Source organism: Urocampus carinirostris, chromosome 19, assembly GCF_059441175.1.
Source record: "Urocampus carinirostris isolate Australia breed hairy pipefish chromosome 19, RoL_Ucar_1.0, whole genome shotgun sequence".
NCBI lineage: Eukaryota > Metazoa > Chordata > Actinopteri > Syngnathiformes > Syngnathidae > Urocampus > Urocampus carinirostris.
In genome coordinates this window covers 21854421-21876757 of record NC_142367.1, presented here as the reverse complement: position 1 = coordinate 21876757, position 22337 = coordinate 21854421, and the positions used below count along the sequence as shown (strand labels likewise).

Sequence of the window (22337 nt, the reverse complement as noted above, 5' to 3'; positions counted from 1 at the left end):
ATTCAGACTTTGAAATAAATAGAGCTGCAGAGTAGCAATGCAGTTGAGGACATTTATTACAAAGTTTCAAAATAAAGTTAAAATCAGAGTTCACTCCGGACAAATTGATGAAGAAACATTTTCCCACCGAAGGCATGCAAGAATGTTTCGGCCCCTCTCTTATCGTAAAAAAGTTGTACATGCACCATTACGACACTCAGAATTCAGACTTCAAAAAATCAGTCCCTGTACAAGATTAGTACTGCACCTTGCTGAGTCTTCAAGGTCATGTGATAAGGCCAGAAAGGGAAATACTCCATTAAAATATATGGACACACATTTACAAAAAATAAACTGAATAGATAGATTTATCAAGGTAACGATGTGATGATTAAATAATAAACTTAATATAGCTAGGTAAGGCAGCACGGCAGCGCATTGGTTAGCGCGTGCTCTGCACAGTTCTGAGGTCATGAGATCAAACCTCCTGTATGGAGTTTGCATGTTCTCCCCGTGCTTGCATACTCCGGGCACTCCGGTTTTCTCCCACTTTCCAAAAACATGCTTGTCAGGTTAATTCCAAATTGTCACTAGGTGTGAATGAGTCTGTCCCTGTGTGCCCTGCAACTGGCTGGCAACCAGTTCAGGGTGTCCCCTACCCCCTACACGAAGATAGCTGGGATGGGCTCCAGCACCCCCGCGGCCCTACTGAGGATAAACGGTGCAGATAATGGATGGATGGATACACTACCATCATTTGGTTCAATAACTTAAGTCTATTAAGAAAGAATAAACAATTATTAAGAGTTGTATGCTGCTAAGATGTGTATACCGTACATATTTTGGGGGACATCCTGTTACCTGTTATTTTAATTTTCCAAATCTTGGGAAAGTTCCGCTTGTTTTTGAGTGGAAATGGATTCACGTGCCAATTTTTTTCATTTAGAAGGTGCCATGACCATAATCACAAAGGGCTTTTAACTGCTTCACCTCCCCAACTTGTGTCAATATGTTGCGTTTTTCTGTTGTTGCTGCTACTTTTTGACAATCTTCTTTTTAAATAGTTAATTGTGTGAGAAGTGTTTAATGAAGTATATGTCAGTGGTTCTCAAGATGGCTAGGACTTTTGAAATCCTGACGAAAAGACATTTTTCATCTTAAGGCAATGTCTCTGAATAATTATTTTGCAGGTGAAGGTCAATCAATTAGGATTACTTGCAATAACATAATAAAAAATAATCACAAGATGAAATAAAAAAAAAATATAGTAAAAAAATAAAGAATAACAAATTGTTGATATTTGCTACGACATCCAAAACATGATATTTATGTTTAAATTGCACAAAAGGTTTTCACATTGGCATGTAATATTACTCATTTTATGTTAATTTTCTTATTTTGTATTTCTTTTCAAAATTTTTTATATCTCACTTAAAGTGGTTTCATTTTTTGCACCATGGAGATGCAATAATTGCAAAAAACAGTAAAAGAATAAATGTTTTACAACAAAAAGTTAAATAACAAAATAATATTTGGTCAAAATGGCTGTTATTTGTGATGACATAATAAAGGTATAAATAATCAGAATCAAAATAAAATGTATATGATATTTAACACATTAAAATTTTGCTTGCATTGCAATGTTTACACAAAAATATTGTCTTATGTAATATAGCTCCTTTTATGTTATATCCTATCCAATATTTTAGAAAAATATTTCTATTTTACTCAAAAAGTTTATTAACATGTATTGTACTGTGGAGATGCAATAATTGAGAAAAAAATATATCAAAACAATATTTTACAAGATGCAGTAAAATAAGAAAACATTACTTAATGAACAAAATTAATTGCCAACAGGTTTTTGGTAGGGAGTGGGAAAAAAAATATTATTTTAATTTTCACTCTTTATTTATTCATTCTATTTGATTTATTTAGAATAAAGTGTAAAGATTCCTAGCACAGAATATATACGCTTAGTTAATAAAGATTTATTGTATTTTCGTAACATAAGGTGCACCCTCAAAATATCCCATTTTGAGATATAAGTCATAAATCCGGCGCACCGCACTATCGGGCGCATTGAATTAAAAACTGTGAGCGAAGATTGCATAGGAAAGTTTTTTTTTTAAATGGTAAAACACAAAAAATCATGAACAATCACAACTAAATTACCTTTCTCATTAACGTATTAATTCATAAATGGTAACTGTACAAAGAAGCGGTTAATTGTAACTGTGCATTTCAGGTTTTATTTTCTGTATTTCCGGTCTATTTATCTATATCTGCATTGTTCATTCGAATATCTTCAAATTTGTGATTTTTAGGTGTGCTTTACAGTCCGAAAAATACTGTATTTTATTTTAGAGAGCAATAACAACCTTATAATCTATTGAAGCAGTGTGTTTTAAATTAATTTATCTTAAAAGTAGTAGACTTCATTCTCAGGGTTTGGGTAACTTTACATAGTGTAATAATATCATAAATGTTTTTTCCCCCAAAAGAGTATATAATATAGAATCAATTCCTTTACCTACATTAAAAATATTACTTTAAATATCCTGATCTAAAAAAGTAGTACCTGATAATTTTGTTCAATTGGATTACGGAAAAGTTTGAGAACCGCTGTCATAGCCATTTTAAACCATTTTGATGAATCTTTGTCTTCCAAATAGTATCGTCCCATGTTTTTCATTTATGATGACATTTGTGCAAATGCTTTGTATTCTACTGCCACAAACCCTGCCTCAGCCCCCCAACCCTTTCGTGACTACCTTAATGAAGCCGATACATGTTATAAAACGCATATTCTCGCCATGTGAGTTACAAAAACATGACGGGACGTGCAAAGTACTTGAGCTGCACTACATACAATGACATACTTTATAAAATAGTTTAGGTCTAGTGAAATGTATAATGTATCTGACCATGCAGTATGAGTGTATTCATGCAGAGTTTAACAAAGTATATATGAATATAAAGTTACATTTGAAATGCCATAGAGGTACAACTGTGTTGAAATAAAGACCGAAATGATAACGTCTTTATTCCGCTTGTTATTCCTTGTCATGGCTTGCCCTTTTTAATCATGATGTGATTCAAAAGTTTGGGTTGTGTCATTTGGCAGGCCCAAATGTTTTCGAGTATGGTATCACTTTCTAATATGGCCTCCCTTGGCTAAAAACAGCAAAAGGGAGGGATTAAACCAAGCATGTAAAACATAAACCATGAAGTGATTTAATCCAACACACAAATTTCCGAGTATGTCAAAAAAAGAAGCGCATTTCTAGGTCATTTCTTGTGTTGAGTTTGTATAGCGTGGTAAGTCGGTTCAGGTGTAAAACTGCATTCACTCAACTGTTAAAATCACCCAGTTAACACATTCAATGCCAAACACGAAAATGTATTTTCCCGATAGTTTGTGAGTAGATGCATATGTGCCGACCTTTTAACATTAAAACGCAGTACTGTATACAGTATTTGATCGGGTACTCTATTCTTATACGCAAAACACTGGAGAGAATAATAAACAGGACAAAAATAGACTGGAACAAAACTGCAAACCGATATTGAACAGGACAAAAATAAACGGAAACAATACCGGACTGGAAATACCAACAGGAAAACAGGACCGAGTTAGAACCCACGTCTTGCGGGGCAGAGGTTCGTTGACGGACTGACAAACCAAGAGAGAGCGCACTGAGCTTAAAAAGACGCAAAGCCACTCTGTTAATGAGTCGCAGCTGGCGCCACACAGGCGGGGCCAATTGGGCGCCATGGCAATTGTGACCATTTTAGTTTTTCAGTTGCACCTTACACTCCGTAAAATATGATAATTATGTTCAGCAAATTTTGACTCGTGAGATTTCATCGGAAATAAGGCCCCCGCTTATTTAAGGGTGTGAACACACTCACTCACCGTCTAATGAGATCACAGGACTCCGCACCACATCGACACAAGTCAAAATGACACTAGGGCATCCCATTAACACCATATAGAGAGAACGAGAAGGAGGGGTGATTTAAGGGGAGGGGGTGTCCTTTTACACCGGAGGAGCCATGGTCAAAGAGTGTCGAGGCCTGGGATGGACTTGAAGTGACGGGGAACGAGAAGAACGAAAATCAAGCTCAAGGTAAGAACCGCGTGAATGTAGACAAGATGGGTGTGTGGAACCTTCTCACGCTGAGAATTTTGTGGGTTTCCTTGCCCTCGTGCAGGTTTTAAATCAGGGGATGGTGTGATACTAGTCTGTAGAACCCTTTAAGACTTTTTGTGATTAAGGGTTATACAAAATAAACTTGACTCAACTTAAGTGAGGCAAAATGGGGTCAAGGCAGTGACAAGAGAGACCCTCCAGTAACAAGTGTTGCTCACTTGAGTAATCAGTTATTCACTCACAACCTTTAAGTGCCCAGGGCCATTCCCGACTTCTCCACCGTCGCTTTAGCTTTATTTTTGGCTTTGCTAGCATAGCGCGGCTTTTTTACTGTCCTGTTCGTCTTCAATAGTGGAAAAACTTCTTCTCCCACCCTCCGCCGATGAGCGCTTGGAATAAAAATAGCCGTAAACTGAGAACGGTAAAACAGATTGAGATCTGCGGGACGGAAAATGAAACGTAATGTAAAAAAAGTCCCTATTAAATTCCACGCACCGTAGAAAGTAGCGTTAAAACATCTTTTTAAATAGAAATATCGCAGTTTTTGCTCTCTGGCGCTGTGGGCGTGTCCACAGAAACCACACCCTGCTTCACTGAGCTACAAAATCTATAGCCCAGGTCATCATCCTCCATAAGGTTTTTCTAGAGGACAATAAGGCGCTCTAAAAATGCTACTTTGTGTTCACAACACTCGTATATTCTCTGTGATGTTTATGCACTTGTGGTCAACAATGAGGTTCTCTAAAGCATTGTTTTTACCGCAGAAAATTGCCCTAATTTTATTGTTGAAAAAAAAAAGCATGCTATCATTCATCCATACCAGTAGGTGGCAGCATATTACTTTTTTCTTTCGTGTTTTTAATTATCCACTTTTGGGTTAGTACAGGGACATATAACTAAGAACGTTTTTGTTTGAAGAAGTTGTTGATTGCCCGGCAAAAAGATAGTAAATGTAACAAAGTAAAAGTATTGCACAAAATTGTACTTATTATTTTCTTATCTAATCGATCCAAACTAAATGAAATAAATAAATACCAATTTGCGTGCATGTGTGTGTGTTCGTATGTGGCTTATAGGCTTCAGTAAAACGGAACCGATTTTCGTGAACATTTAAACACTTGTACTTTAGGCCTCTGGGAGCGTTTTTAGCTTGTTTGGTGTCAAGGCATCCCGAATAAATACCAACAAAATCGCTAAACATCTGCTTTTTTGTACAAGCAACGCTGGAACTGCATGCGGCCATGTGGCTCCTTAGTGACTCCCTGCCACTTCTTCAACAAATTACGGCCCCAATAACCTCGCCCAAGGAGAGTGCCCGGCAACGGCAGTTTTGGCAGTGCCAGGCTAATGTGGTTGCTTTACATAAAAATGGAAGAAGTTGGGATGTAGTGAAAAAATATTTTGTTCCACTAGATCATTTTTTCTTATCTTGAATAATTATTATTTTTCTACAAAAACAAGATAAAAATGATATTAAAATCCAAACAACTGGTTAAAAATATACTAAAAACCTAAATTACAGAATAATTATTAACCAAAATGAATCGTATGAATTCCCAGTGATCACAAACAATAAGAAAAACTTTACACTGTCAATTTTAGCTTTAAAAATAAAAGCAATATACTAGTGTGGTCAACTAATTTTTTTTTAAAAATTCAGCGGATAGTGTTTCCCGAGATTCCTAAATGAAGAAACAAGGTTGAGAAACATTGCTCTCACCGTACCATGCCTGCTCAAAGATTTAGTATTAGGAGGCCCTTACTGACAACGAGGCACTCTAGTCAAGTCAAGTCCCATTCATTTGTATAGCCCTTAATCACAAAATGTCTCAAAGGACTGAGCAGGTTACGATAACACCATCCCCTGATCTTAACATTGGTAAAATGGCGGCGCCCTCTGTTGGCTGCGGCTGCATCGGCTCGCTACAACGGGTCAGGTGTATCGACATTTCGTTCTGTGTACATTGTTACAAAGAATGACAATACAAAGGAAATTATTATTAATATTATTATTAAACCAACATGCAGGCAAGGCAAAACTCAAAACCTCAGTACGGGGAAAATGGAAACCTTGAGGGGCCTCACAAGTGGTAATCCCCCTTCCAGGATGACCAGGGTGCAATAGATTTTGGGTAACAGTACACAAAACATAGTGAACATCCATAAAACTAAACAAAAGGTAATATTTTGAAATTTGTCCAAATTTGTCTCAAGTGGCCTGATTATTTAACCTAATAAATAATACATGTGTACTCACTTATATGTAATATGATTAAATAACATAATTTAATACATATGTGAAGGAAAAAGTAAATTTTATTTACTTTTTGTGTGACATGACTTTAACTGGTCAATTAAAGTAGCGGGTGGATGAAGGTTTTAGATTAGAGGAAGGTGTCAAAAAAGTTAGCAACTCTCTTAAATGGGACCAACAAAATACTTGGATAAATCTACTTATATTTCTGGGTTGTTTTATGCAAAACCACCAATTTTTTGGGTTGTTAATAACAAGATGACCCAGTTTTTTTTGTATATGGTAAACCAATTTTGGGGGGTGTTATTTAAAACAAAAAAAATCTTCTTTTGCAGATTTTCTGTGCTAAAAACATTACACAATTTGGTGCATTGGGTTAAATCAATCTAACTACAGTGTTCATTTTTGACCCAACTGTTTTGAGAGTGAAGAAGAACTTGCAGACGAGCGAGCTGCATTACAAGCGGGGTTGGGTAGGGTTACTTCAACTTGATTACTTTCAATGACTTTTGGATTACTCCAATACCAAATATGTTAATAAAAGACAAAATAAACTAAATATGAATAAAATTACTCAATTTTGTGCAGGCTTGGGGATTAACGGAACACATGGAACGGCAAAAATAATGTTGGCAAGCTGTTTGGATTTATTTTCATTTTGTTTCTGTCGCATTTTATGTTCGTTTTGCCGGAGATCGAAGAGATCAAAGCCAGGAGAGAAAGCTTACCACGTGTTGTGAGTCATCATTTTATTCATATTTAGTTTCTTTTGTCTTTTATTAGCATATTTGGTATCGGAGTCATCTAAAAGTAATTGAAAGTAATCCAGTTAAAGTAACCCTACCCAACCCTGATTACAAGTAGGTGCAGTCATGTCTTGTCGTGGTTGAGGTGCGGTTAGTCACTTTGGCACGACTCGGAAGCGCCAATCTGCAAGGTCCTGATTTTGAAGCACTTTGCTTCGATTTGCGGACGAGCAAAACCCAAAATGAGCCGGCTCCCAACGTGGATTTCCGTATTCATCGGAGCAAAAGGAAAGATGACCTTTCGCTGCTGTTTATTTTGGGGAAGAATGCAGGCGCAGCTGTTCTATTCCGGCCCCGCCCCCTCCAGAAATCCCCCCCTCCTATTGGCCCCCACCTTCTTTGTGAGTTCCAGTCTGCCACTGGGACAGATATGCATGTATCATAGCTCGAGACGGTATAAATAACTGCTTGTGTCATTTATTGGCAGCGACAGCGGTGACATTGTTATTTAAAAGTGAATGTAAATTGTGGATTTATCTGGCAACAGTTCTACAGTACCGAGTCTACCCCCCAGAAACTCTTTGCCATTTTGCCACGTTTCAGGTTTCGAACCTGAAGCTAAAAAACAGATCTTTTCTAAGAATCATCATGTGAGATGCAATTGTGAAGTGGAACCAAATTTTTTCATCATTTTATATTTCATTTACAAAAACTCAAAAGTAGGCCCCCTGTTCTCTCAGCTCAGCCAACTGACTCAAGAAGTACTCTCATGACTTCTTAGTGATCCAATGTCGACCTTAATGACTAACATTGACAGAGTGCATTAAGTCACAGTTTAAATGAACATGCTCTGTGGGCTTTCTGAGGTCTATGAAAGCAGACACTGGAGAACAGACACCGAAGACCAAAGAACACACCAGGCAAGTGTAGGCTAACGTTGTAGAAAAGTTCAAAGAAGGGATGGAATACCAGACATTTTCGCAACATTTACACATCTCCTGGAGCACTGTGCGAGCAATAATATCAAAATATAGAGAGATAAAACTATTGCAAACTTGCCAAGACCTGGCCATCCCGCTAAACATTCACCCTAAACAAGGAGAAAACTAATCAGAGAAGCAACAAAGAGGCCCCTGATTACGGTGGATGACCTGCAGGCATAGACAGCTGAAGTGGGACAATCTGTGGATAAGACAACAATTAGTTGTTCTCTGCATAAATCTGCTCTTTACGGAAGAGTGGAAAAAAGAAAGCCTTTTCTGAAAGAATACCATAAAAAGGCAAGTGAATCCACATGGGAGACACAATGTGGAACATGGTGCTCTGGTCAGATAAAACCCAAATTTATGTTTTTGGGCTGAATGCAATGCGTTACATTTGGCGTAAGAGTAACACATCACCCTGAAACGCCATCCCCACTGTCAAACCTGGTGGTGGCAGCATCATACGCTGGGGTTGCTTTTCTTTAGCAGGAACTGAAAAGATCGTAAGAGGGGCAGAGAACGGGGCACAGGTTACATCCCAAGAGGACAATGACCCTCAACATAAAGCAAAATCTACTATGGAATGGTTTACAATTAACAATATTAGAATGGTCAGGACCTCAATCCTTTAGAACATTTGTGGAACGATCTGAAAAATGCTATGCACAAACGATCACCCAAAAAACTTGAGCGGTTTTGTGAGGAAGAATGGGCAAATATTTCTGTTTCTAGATATGCAAAACCTTTCGAGACTTACCCAAAAAGACTCACGGCTGTGATCGCTGTAAAAGGAGGTTGTACAAAGTATTACCTCAAAGGGGGCCGATATTTGTGCTATGTCTACTTTTCAATTAAGCACATTATAAAATGTTTGATAAATTAGGTTTCTTTTCACGAATACCTCACATGTTGTTGATTCTTGGAAAATATTTTGAGTTTTTTTCAATATGGCAATATGTTGAAAAGTTCTGGGAGGGGGTGCAATACTTTTGCAAGGCATTGTATTAAATCAGGAAACATCTCCATGAAAAATTAAAACCCGTGCAATGAACGAATAATGGAATCGATGAATCGGTTGATCAAATTTTCAAATAATCGATGGATCGGATTATTAAAAAAACACATTTTGAATCTCCTCCTCTATTCAAATACTGGAGTTTTGGACCAAATAGCTGAATATTTTATGATATTAACCTATAAAAAAATCCTAGTGTTTGTCAAATAGCCTAACAAACAAAAAAAGGGCAGCGCGGCAGAGCAGTGGTTAGCGCATGTGCGGCACAGTTGTGAGGTCATGGGATCAAAACCAGCTACCAGCCTTCCTGTGCGGAGTTTGCATGTTCCCTCCGTGCTTGGGTGGGTTTTCTCCCACATTCCAAAAACAGTTAATTGGCTGGTTCAAATTGTCCCTAGGTGTGAATGAGCGAATGAAATGTCTGTCCCTGTGTGTCCTGCGACTGGCTGGCACCTGCCCACTGCCTGAGGACAGCTGAGATGGGCTCCAGCACTCCCGCAACCCTACTGAGGAAAAGCGGTGCAAATAATGGATGGATGAGAGTTCGTGTATTTTCGCCTGTTACTCAAATCAAGTCATGTTTATTTGTGACGCCCTTTATCACAAGGAGTCTCAAAGGGCAGCACAGACGACAGACTATTGCAAACTACAGACTAATGTGACACCATCCCCTGATCTAAAACCTACATGAGGGCAAAGAAAAACTCAAAAACCTCAGCATGAGGCGAATAAGATTAAAGGGTCCGGAAACTGTGATTTTTGATTCAAATCAATGTTTTTTTTTACTGAATTAAGGTTTTTTTTCTACCACTAGGAGACACTAAGTATGTAAAACGTTTTGAATACATATTGAATGAGTAACTTTAATGTATTATTCATTTTTTTTCAATTTATTAAAAAAAAGTTTTAAGGCTTTTATTTATTTATTTTTCCTCCAGACATTTTTAATTCTTTAAGTCTGTTATGGGTCTTTCATCCTTTGTTTTTTGAACCCTGGTCTGAGCCAAAGAGGTTTTGTGATTGGTGTCCCGTCTTTCAATTAGATTACATTAGATTTCAATTTCCCTAAATTGACATTTATCCTCACTGACTGTGAGCAAACAAAGTAGAATCTGTTGCTCATTTTTCAACTAAATAACATTTTGTGCACAACCGATTCTCAGTCTCTTCGTCTCTCCGGTCTTCGGAAAGACTGCTAATGACAGACTGTAATGACACAGTGGAGGCGTCCAACCAGTTGCATGATAATCACTGGCGTGGCTCAACCGACACAAAAAAAAAATGCCTTCCCTCGATTGAAATGCGTGTTAAACAGCCTAGGAACTTTCTTGCGTAACAGCACAAGCTAGACCGCCTCAGCCATGGCGAGCCTCCCCCAGGAACCCACTCAAGATGTGGCCAAACGCAGCTTCTGGATGGTAAGTCTTTGCATTCCTCGTCAATTACAATAACTCTGTGTTGCGCAACTCAAGGTATCTCGTCATGTGTTGTCGTCCCAGCCCGGGAATTACGTGCCGACGGTGCACAGAACCCAGCAGTCCTACCGGGCCTGCAACGATCTCGTGGCCTGCTTTGCCGAAAGGGCTCGGGTAGAGAAGCAGTATGCACAGCAGCTCAGCCAGTGGAGCAGCAAGTGGAAGGCTGTGGTGGATTCTCGTGAGTAAACGGTGCTCGTGAGCGCCATGGCCACACGAGGGCAGTATGACGCATTCCTACAGTGGCTCCTCTACTTACAAGCTAACGTCATTTCTGGACTATAAGCAGCACCTGATTACTAGCCTTACCCAATACAGTACCTCTTAATTCATTCCAGGATTATGCTCGTAGCTCGAGGCTTTCCAATATGAAATAATTACAGATGTCTTCTGAGGTGACCTTAAAATGTTGAAAGTAGAATATTTTCTCTATTGAGTGTGTGTGAGTAAACCCCTTATGATTTTTTCCACCGCGCCTATCAGTTTATATCTTACTTTTAGCAAATCTGTTCAGGCCAAGGAACACATTAGGCAAGACGAGAGCCGGAAGGGAGGGGGACAGAGTGTCTTTATTTGTTTGTGTAGCAACAAAATGGGGAGAGGTCTGTTATGCCCTCTTCGGGCAGTGGGCAGGGGACACCCTGAACTGGTTGCCAGCCAGTCGCAGGGCACACAGGGACAGACAACTTGCTCGCTCATTCAAACCTAGGGACCGGCCAATTAATCCTGACATGCATGTTTTTGGAATGTGGGAGGAAACCAGAGTGCCAGGAGGAAACCCACGCTAGCAAAAGAGAACATGCAAACTCCACACAGGAAGGCTGATAGCTGGAATCGAACCCATGACATCAGAACTGCGTGCGACATTAACGGATCATTTAAATTTGAGATGTCTTTCGGGCAAAAATCTTACCAAACATGCGAGAGAAAACCCAAGTTACGAGGATTTCCAGATGCTACCACTAGAGACCGCCCACCGCCAGCAGAAGCTTTTCCCAGTTAACACGCGCAATACCCATCATACAACCTTCCATCCATCCATTATCTGCACCGCTTATCCTCAGTAGGGTCGCGGGGGTGATGGAGCCCATTCCAGCCATCTCCGGGCAGTGGGCAGGGGACACCCTGAACTGGTTGCCAGACAGTCGCAGGGCACACAGGGACAGACAATTTGCTCGCTGATTAATACCTAGGGACAATTTATACCAGCCAATTAACCTGACATGCATGTATTTGGAATGTGGGAGGAAACCGGAGTGCCCGGAGGAAACCCACGCAAGCACAGGGGAGAAGATGCAAACTCCGCACAGGAAGGTTGGTAGCTGGATTTGAACCCATGACCTCAGAACTGTGCCGCACACGCGCTAACCACCGCGCTGCTGATTTATTTCTTTTGATTCTAAGCAACTTTAAAGTTAAGCAACACAGAAGACCTGAAAACACACGACACAGTAAAATGTAAATGAAAAATAAAATATGAAACATAAGAATAAAATTGATACACCTCATTTAGGGTAACTTGAATTATTTTGGGGGCAGATTCTTTGGTTTTCATTTATTTCTTAGAGGGGAAAGTCATTCCACATCCGAGAAATCCTAGATGTGACCTCGATTCGGGAACGAAATAATCTTGCATGTAGATCTGCCACTGTACTGGGCCCTTCTTCCCAGAAGATAAAGAATATATTAGGTTTTATTACTAAAGTGTTTTTCTAGTAAACGCAGATGCACAGCAGTTTAAAATGAGCTCTTGATTGCTTTGAAATGAGTCCATATGCCTCAGAGTAGAAAGACGGAGACGATTACTCCTTTATTAGTTCCGTGACTCACCTCCGAGGCCCGCTAGGTTTTCATCCCTCTATTCATCAGTTCGCTCTGCTTCCCTTAGGGCCGCTCTACGGTTCCTTGTTGACGGCCTGGCAGAGCTTCTTCACCTCCACCGAGCGTCTCTCCGCCCTCCACACGTCCATCTCAGAGTCTTTGGTGGCCGAGGAGGGCTCCCGGGTCAGGACCTGGCAGAGGGAAACCTTCCCCAAAAAACTGTTCTGCGGTTTTCGAGAAAGCTACAACAGCAAAGCCAGTTTTTCCCGGGCGCAGAAACCATGGAACAAGAAACTGACCAAGGTCCGATTGAAGTATGCTTGAATTTGTGTTTTTATGAATACAATCCTCTTGTTTTTTTAATGTTTAGAAGGCACCCACTCAAAAAAAGACACTGATTAAAAATTGTTTTTATTCCGTTATAATTCATTTGAATGAAATAAAAATATAAAAAACTAGAACTAGCTTCCCGGCCACTGCACTACACCATACAGCAAGACGGAGTGGTCAAAAAATACACACTATCACTTTAAATCAGCTTGAAATATTTCACTCAAGAATTAAATCAGCATCGGCATTAAAGCTTTATATTTTACACCACTATAACTAGTTATGAGATATAGATATGAAGGAGCAAGTCCATGTATATTTTGTATAATACCAACAGAACCTTAAAATCCCATCTTAAGTTAACAGGGAGCCAATGCATGTTAGCTAAAATCGGGGTAATGTGATCAAACTCCCCTGTCTTAGTCAAAAGCCTCGCTGCAGAATTTTGTACCAGCTGCAGGCTCTTGATTTTGGACTTCGGGACACCGGAGAGTAGTACATTACTGTAACCGAGACAAGAGGTAACAAACACATGAATCTCGTTGCATACAATGTTTCACCACATTGATATTCATGACAATAAAGACAATTCCAATTCGTATTCTAATTAGCAATTGGTTTAGGTTGCATACCTGTCAACCTGTATGGTTTTGCCGTACAAAGTATGTTTATTTTACATTTTAAGACGTGTACGAAGTACAAGAAAATCGCAAATTTGTCAATTATGGGTACCATCCGGTAAACACCCACTATCACGAAACGGCAAATCCATCAAGTCAAACGAGTTCGCCGCGGAAGCCTCTATCTCTGTATGTTTTTTTTTTTCATTGCAAACGAAGTGAGCGGTTTGATGTAGTGAAAGGAAGTCCGTCTCTTTTTAGAGAACCGGCTTTTTCGGCTCAACTCATTAAAGACGGCTCACTTGCTTTTGATGCATTATATTACGAATGATTATGTTGTGTAAAGAAGTTAAGAAAAAAAGGAAGTATAAAATGAGAAAATGAAAAAAGACAGGTTTGTGGTTATCCCTTTAATCATCATATTACTAACAATAATTGAATGCAGGAAATGAATTCATAATTTGAATAAGAAAATGTATTATTCTACTTAATTATATTTGCATGTATTTTTTTCCTTCTACAGTGAACGTCCTAGCGACTTAAGTTTTGAACTTTTTTTTATAGTAAACCTCATTCATGTCGAGCAACTCAGTATCTCACAACGAAATGTTAAATAACAATATACAGTATATGATATAACGAAACACATGTACAATATAACATGTTAAGCTACATAAATAAACACGTTTTCTATTCTGTCTATTGCCACAAGAGGGAAACCAAGAGACTCGTTTCTCAACCAGGCTCTCTGGCATGTGGATCTGATTAACCTAGCTAAGGATTTCCAATACAAAGCAGATGTTCCCTTCAGAGAAATCCCATCTCGCCTATGATTGACATTAGTGCCAGCGGCTGCATGTAACTCTTGCAGTTTATGTTTACACGAGTTTTTAATTTCCTATCCTGGCGCGTGAGTCATTTTTACGTATTATGGAAAAAGTGGTGCAAATCGCAAGTGGGATCAAAGCTTTTTCAGGACTCGGGGTTTATATACTGCAAGGCGAATTATTTGTACCATCAAATAGATGTGCGTGTTTGCGTTGCCAATGATGACAACACTTTGCAGACCGCTCCTTATTTCCAGTCTTGTCGACCGGTTCTCTCGGATGATTTGGTTTCATTTATGTGTTTATATGTATGTGTTTGCGTTAAACAGCTGGAGAAGGCGCGGGCCTCTTACCACAAGTGCTGCCAGAAGGAGCAGAGCACCCTGGACAAAGAGAGACAAGCCAACGAAGTCGACAACTGGAGTGCAGAGAAAAGGCAGAAAGTGACGGAGGCCAGGGAAGTGGCCACCGATGCTAAAGAAAAGGTGTGTTGTAGTCAGTGTTCCCGCTAAGCTGCGCGCGTGCGCAATTGCGCACTGCTCGCACATTCTCAGCGCACAAGAAAATCTAGCCAGCGCACAAAAAATGAGGGCTCAAAATTACTACCGGTAATCAAGAAGCGACTCAATACAAAGTTACAGTGCATGAAGGTAAAAATACACGGGTTCCCCTGACGTTGTGTCCTAAATGCGGTATTTTGAAGTCGAGTCGAAGTAGAACGAAGTTAAGTAAAGTTAGTAGAGTTTGTCAAGAACCGGCTTCTTCGGCTCGGCTCACTAAAAGGAACCGGTTCTTTTGGGTCCTAAACGGCTCTTCGGGTTGTTTTTGCTTCTTTAATCCCAACATGACCAAATATTATGTACAATTATGCACAAAATGTCTTAAAGGAAGGGGGAATAGAACAAAAACGAAAAAAATACTAAAATGAAAAAGTAGTGTAAAGCTGAGGAAAAAACGAAACAAAAGAAGAGAAAAAAAGAGCAGCAAAAATTCAGAAAAAGAGCCAGAAGAAAAGAAAGAAGCAAGTAAAGGGAAAGACGGTAAAAGAGAACAAAAAAGCAAGAAAAAAGTAACAGCTTGGAAAAATTAAACACAATGAGATTTTTTTTAAAGGGATTTAAAAAAAAAAAGTTGAAAAAAAACACGGAAAAAAGAAGTTTGTGTTGGATTCAAATAATTTCCAATTATATCAAGTGAATCTTGTTGCCAACATTGTACTTCCACTAAAAAATGTGATTAAGTACAGTTCTGTATCTTAAAACCGACTAAATAAGCCCCCAAAAATGTTAATATTATGCGACAAAATATATCAGAAAATAAAAAGAAATGGATATCTTGTTAAAGAATTGTAAGAACAAACGACGTTCGTAGGCCGTACAACCTTTGCAATAGTACATGAGTCAAATCATTCAAAAGAGAAAAATAATTTTGCATTGCCGGAAACTCAGCAAAATGTAACTTGATGTCAAGTTTTGGACATGTTTGATAATGACTTATCTTGCCACACTTGGGATTATGGTTGCTCACTGTTGTTTCAAGCGTTGCTCACCGACTTTGTGTGAACGCTCAGACCCGTGGAAAATTACAGGGAACATTGGTTGTAGTTATCTTGAATCTGTGCTTACATTTGTTAAAAAATTCTAAATCCTTAGTCGACAGTCGGCGCTGTAAGGAAAAAAAGCTTCAGTTTTTCTTCTTTTACAGTATACTTATAGCAAATGCTTGCTGACCCCCTAAAACTGCTTTGAAATAGCCGCATACAAAAAAATGTACATGAAATACTATTGAAACAGGTGCAGAAACGACATTAATAATTTCAAAGTGAAGATAAAATATAATACAATATACTGGTAATCAGAGGTGGGTAGTAAGAGTACATTTACTCCGTTATATTTACTTGAGTTGTCAGAACCCGAACAGACGGAGGACCCAGAGGCGTAACGTTTTCACACAAGCTTTTTTACGGGAATGGGGCAGTCATGCGTGGGAACACAAACGCCAGAGGCAGATGAGATCGAAACCGGACAGGACAGACGGGATCAATACCAGACACAGCATACACGAGCAAGATACCGGACAGGGTAGGACAGACTGAATCGATACTGGATACACGAGCAAGATACCGGATACCGGACATGACGAGACAGACGAGATAGATACCGGATACTGGAGCAAGATACCGGACAAGACGAGACAGACGGGATCGATACCGGACGTTGGTTACACGAGCAAGATACCGGACAGGACGAGACAGACAGGATCGATACCGAAAACTGGATACACGAGCAAGATACCGGACAGGACGAGACAGGCGTGATCGATACCGGATACTGGATATACTAGCAGGATACCGGACAGAGTCAAACAGATGAAAAATGTCGCATAGCAAAACGGACTATCTAAATATAGAAGTGGAGTAGCACCCCTGGCTGGACACCAAAAGATGATTCATTAATTTATTTGATTTATAGTACTTTTATTTCATTCTTTATTAATTCACTTGACTTTACGTTGATTATTTTAATCTACTTTTAAATGAAATATATTATTTTGTTTATTGGATGGACTTTGATCATTTGATGATCTGATTGGTTGTTTTAAAAAATCAATAAAAATACGACGGTTCTACAGTTACTCAGTACTTGAGTCATTTTTTCATCAAGTGTACTTTAACTCAAGTAAGTGTTTGGATGACTACTTTTACCTCTACTTTAGTATTATTATTATGAAGTTACAGTACTTTTACCCTTTAAAATGTTTGGGTACTCTACCCACCTCTGTTGGTAATAAATATCAAAATAAAACCATTTCAAACCATTTACTGTACCTTCAAGCAGCGCTTTGATGGCAGACACCATTTTTGTATTTTCCAATCATTTCCTTCTTTGACGCGATCGTTATTGTTACTGTTTAAAAAGTGTTCTCATCACCAACATTCTTCGGACCCATTATTATCATCAGCAAAAAAGGCAATAAAACGCACTAGATCACAGTAAAATGAGATGTGTTACCTTGGCGCTGAATGACTTAACCGAAAGAAGACATTGGTTAGGGGGGGATCATGAGGACACTGTATTGGATGTCTAGGGTAGCTATGCCGGTCTTATGCCCCGTGCAAAAAAAGGAAAAAGGAAAAATACTTGAGTAAGATTCCTTTTGTTATTGTAGAAATGTTCTGTTACACAAATGCGTGTTTACTCCGCATTGCTTATTATCTTGTCCAAACAAGGAATTTTAACCTTGAGGCTTCCCTGCCTGCCCTGCCCTTCTTTGGGCACGTGTTGTCGTTATGCTACTTCGTGTTTACGAAAAAGTAACAAGTAGCACATTATTTACAGCTGTCAAGGAAAAAGTTTTCTATTTTTTTTTTATGATGATACAAAAAACAAATTTCCATTTAAATCGGGGTCTGTGCTCAAATGTTTGATTTGGCCCTCCTTCCAATTGACTTTGACATTGTTAGACTAGGTCTCTTAGAAACTAGATGGAAAACTTGAGCTGACCTGCTAGGTTTGTGACTTGCCTGTCCTTTAGGGTCTTACTATCTAAAAGCACTCTTGCATACATTATTTGGACTGAACCAATTCAGACCATTGGGTCTCAACATCGGCACAATGGTGATTTGATTCGCCTCCTCCTTGGGTGAGTGGACGGCTAAGACGGTATAAGACTAGGCACTATGTTAAGACAAACTTCCTCTGTGTCGTGCCAAAAAAGGCTCCACAGCTATTCAATTTTTCTGGCATCTAGTGAATCGTTAAACAAGAATACGAGGTCCCCTGGTTATTATTTCTAATATAACGAGCATTTAACAGTGTTCATTTTACCGCTGAAAGGTGATGGGTCCCGGGGACTCGCATGTTCAAAAATCTATGGGTCCCCAAAATTTAGTGTTATATTGAAATTGTAAATCGGCTACAAATATATAATATAAATCTATATGTTTATTCAGTTTTAATCATCACCGTTCATTGATAATACAAATCAGTTATCACTTCAAGAGTTTTCAGTTCACAAAAATATTGTACATTATACAAAATAATAAAGCTGAAATATGAGTCTATATATTCATGCAATTTTAATCACTTACGATTTTTCAGTTCATATATTCTTCGTGGTTTGCTGTCCCGCCTCAGTTGTAATGCCTTCTCAAGGTCCAATTGCAGCAACGGAATTTCCATAGCTAATTTGTGGTTTTCATTGTCGTGGTGCCGATCCAATGTGCTCTTCTGAAAGTTCGTATTGCGAAATGATTTATGCAATCCAGTTTTTTGGTCACGCTGGGTACATGCACCACAGAACATGTAGCCTCCATTATCATCCTCCTCATGGCGTAACCAGGAATATAATTGAATCCATTTTGGCGCAAAGGTCCTTTTCTTGCTAGGAGTATTCCTTTGTTTATTTTCTTTCGTCGAATCGTTCGCTTCAACACACGTGCTTTCCTTGCCGGAATTATTGCTGTTGTTATCACTCTCTGCATTATGTTTCGACTTATTGTTGACACTGATAAATGACCAACTTTGTGTGTATTTTTACCTAATACTGTTTTTTCGGAGGCATACTTAACCTTCACTCGACGACAAGCACCACAACAATGACGTAATCTTGAAGCAACGAAATCTCGTTTGCCGAGATCGTCGTGCAGACGAAATCTCGAACCGTGAGACCAAAACAACAATGGCGGATCTGCCTGACGAAAAGTGTGGAGTGCGATAAATCTTGGTTAAAATAAAAGTAATCGGGTAATAATGTCAATTTTGTGTCCCGGGGACGCACGTTCATTTGACACTGTACGTCCCCAGCAAAAATGATGCGTCTAGGACGCGGGGACGCGGGCAAACGAGAACACTGATTTAAGATTAAAGAACCGGGCTGAGTGTCCGGCCGAACATTACAATTGGTGCCGTGATCCGGATTGGAACCAAGGTCACTGATATAGGTTTTCTGTTAGTCACTGCTTCTTCTGCCCGTTCCTCAGGCCAGGGAGCGCTACGTAAAACTGCTAGAGGACGTGACCACCTACACACCGCGCTACATGGAAGAAATGGATGTCATTTTTGAACAGTCGCAGGAGGAGGAGAGGAAACGCATCAGTTTCTTAAAGCAAGCCTTCCTCTCCATCCACCGACACCTTGACGTCACCAACAACGAGAGGTGGGGAACATCTTCCTGACTTTCTCAACATTTTCTTAGTTTTTTGTTTCATAATCGTGTCATTTTGTGTTGGAATCAGTATAAAGGAAGTTTACAACGAGCTCCACCAAACTCTGATGGCCATCAACGAGCAGGAGGATCTCAAATGGTGGAAGAACAATCATGGGCCAGGCATGATCACCAACTGGCCGAAAATCCAGGTAGGGAACGGGAAAAACTAAAAAACTTCTATCATTATATGCATGTAGAGTCAAAACCAATGCACACATTCATTATTTCTAGAACTCAGAACTAGATTTTTGAAACACATTAGGAATAACTGTATTTTTGTCTCCAATTACAACTTTGCTCTTCTTTGACATTACATATTAGACCTAGGATGTCAAACATGCAGCCTGTGGGCCAGATCAACCCCTCCGAGGGGTTTAATGCAGCCCGCGAGACAGCGCTGAGAGAAGCGCAAGACAAAAACAAACAGCTTTAAATAGTTCCACTTGATGTCGCCAAATTATGGTCTAAATGTGTCTTTTATACAATATTCTATGCTCTTATACCAAATATATACTTTTATATTCTTACTTTTCTACTCTTATATCTTTATACATTTATATTTCTATTGTGCTCAATAAGTGTGTGGTTTTACGATTTCACAAACACCTTCAAGGTCGGGAGAATAAGTTCTCAGGCACCAAGGGATGTGCCTCTGATTAAAAAGCTACAACTTAAAAGCCGGGCAGCATGGCGGCGCAGTGGTTAGCACGTGTGCGGCACAGTTCTGTGGTCGTGAGATCAAACCCCCTGGGTGGAGTTTGCATGTTCTCCCCGTGCTTGCGTGGGTTTCCTCCGGGCACTCCGGTTTCCCCCCACATTCCAAAAACATGCTTGTCAGGTTAATTGGCCGGTCCAAATTGTCCCTGGGAGTGAATGAGCGAATGAGTTGTCTGTGTCCGTGTGTCCTGCGATTGGCTGGCAATCAGTTAAGGGTGTCCCCTGCCCACTGCCCGAAGATAGCTGGGATGGGCTCCAGCACCCCCGCGACCCTACTGAGGATAAGCGGTACAGATGATGGATGGATGGAACTTGAAAGCCACCTGCTTGCTCGCTAAACAAAATGGCCTTGACACTCCCACTTTCCAAGCCGGAAAGTTTGCTTTTCTTCTCACAGAGACGCTTTCTGTTTATAAAGTTTCACCTATTCTTATTATTCATTTATTATACTCGCACGCCATCTAGCGAACAACATTATACTCTGCATTTAAATGTGATTCCTGTCCAAACCAATCCGATTCATTTCCCGTGTTCATATAAACCAATCAGGTGTGTAGTTTCCTTCTTGTGTTTTACAATAAATAAGCCTCCTGGAATAAACGCACCTTCGATGGAAGGGGCTATCAAAAACTTAAATCGCTGACTCAGAGTGTGTTCTTTTCTTCATTCTACTACAATCTCAAGTTTTAACCTTGAAAGTGCCACTCCCACCCCCTCTCTTTCTTTCTTTCTCTTTAATCCACTCGTCCGGCCCCTGTGAGAGTGCCTTTCCTACCTTGCGGCTCAGAGCTAAAATGAGTTTGACACCCTAATATTAAACCTACACTAAAGGGACTTAAAATTAACTTTCATTAGGACGCCTTTCACAATAAAACTCAATTAAACTTCCTGTGTGACGTCTTCTTTCAGGAGTGGGTCCCGCCGGTGAAAAAGCTGAAAAGGAAGAAGCGAGAGCAGAAAGGCAAAGAAGGCCGTCCGTAAGTCAAAAGCTGTGGCCGAAGTCGGTCCTTGATGCCTCCTGTTTCTTATGACTCTCCGTTATTAGAGTGATGATCGGAGGCGTGAAGGTTCGGGCTCTGTACGACTACACGGGGGAGGAGGGGGATGAGCTCTCCTTTAAAGCAGGTGACGCACAGATGAGCTGAAAAACCGAAAATAAAAATATATTTTATTTAAAAAACAGGGGGATTTGAAGTATAATTCACTTAGCTGCAGTGCTGATAGTCGTTCTTCGCGGTGGATAAAGAATCTACTCTGCAGAGTGTGCTATTGATATGATGCTTGTTGTGATCCTAGGTGAGGAGTTCCTGAAGGTGGAGGAAGAGGATGACCAGGGTTGGTGTCGGGGGGTCCTGAGCGGAGGAAAGGAAGGATTCTATCCGGCCAATTACGTCGAACTCGTCGAGTGATGTCACTTTTTCGGAACTGTTATGCCTAGGACACCCATAAAAACTCCCAAATGTTAAGTTTCATGTTGTTGATGTGCTTTCCAGTAAAATATTCTGATGAATAACAATGTATGTACCAGTCAAATGGGAATAATTTTACACGCGTGTTCACCAGGTTGAGGTTTACTGCTGATAAGGTTTTCCCCAAATCAGCTGTTTGGCAAGTCTTTAAATGTGAAATTCTTGTGAGCTGATAAACGTTTTTATAGTTTTTTTGGCCGATGCAGGTTCTTCTTGATTATATTAAGCACGGTTCACATTAACTGTGAGTTACTGTAACCTCATATTGTATGTGTGTTTGGAAAGAACTAAATTGGGTAAAATAAAAACAACAATTAATGATTACGATGATGAACTACATCATGCTCTTTTTCTTATGTTTTGTAGCAGTGTCCAAACGATGACACAGGGGTCATTCATTGATAATTTAATAGTTTAGTAGACACTCAAAATAAGAAGAGAAGACATCAATGGATTTTGAACTTGCAAGGATGTGAGGGAGGCCAAACCTCAGATAAGTGATTCTGACCTGTGAAGGTCCTCTTCTGAGCCCTTTTCATTCATCCTTTGAGGTTACAAAAAGCAGATTAGCCCCAAAATTATGAACAACAGTTTGAAATAGCAGTCAAAATCTACGAACAGTGTGCCAAAATCACCAACAACTGTGTGCAAAAATAATATTAAACAACCCTGGCATCATTTGCAGGTGTCAGTAAAAACAGAACAAATTATTTAATTATTCATAATCAGCTGCTGG

General features: G+C 39.6%; 1 protein-coding gene across 2 annotated transcripts; it reads left to right on the top strand.

Annotated features, from left to right (window-relative positions):
- The first annotated feature begins 3952 nt into the window (after positions 1-3952).
- Positions 3953-21928, top strand: LOC148347716 (protein kinase C and casein kinase substrate in neurons protein 3). 2 transcript variants are annotated; one of them, XM_088323447.1, is made up of 10 exons: positions 3953-4112; positions 10474-10552; positions 10634-10790; positions 12498-12733; positions 14537-14692; positions 19189-19364; positions 19444-19564; positions 21042-21109; positions 21178-21257; positions 21429-21928. In XM_088323447.1, the coding sequence occupies exons 2-10, from the start codon at positions 10496-10498 to the stop codon at positions 21539-21541; spliced, it is 1164 nt and encodes a 387-aa protein (XP_088179573.1). In that variant the 5' UTR covers positions 3953-4112; positions 10474-10495; the 3' UTR covers positions 21542-21928. The 2 variants fall into 2 exon arrangements, with proteins under 2 accessions (XP_088179573.1, XP_088179574.1); XM_088323448.1 differs by lacking the exon at positions 21178-21257.
- The last annotated feature ends 409 nt before the right edge of the window (positions 21929-22337 follow it).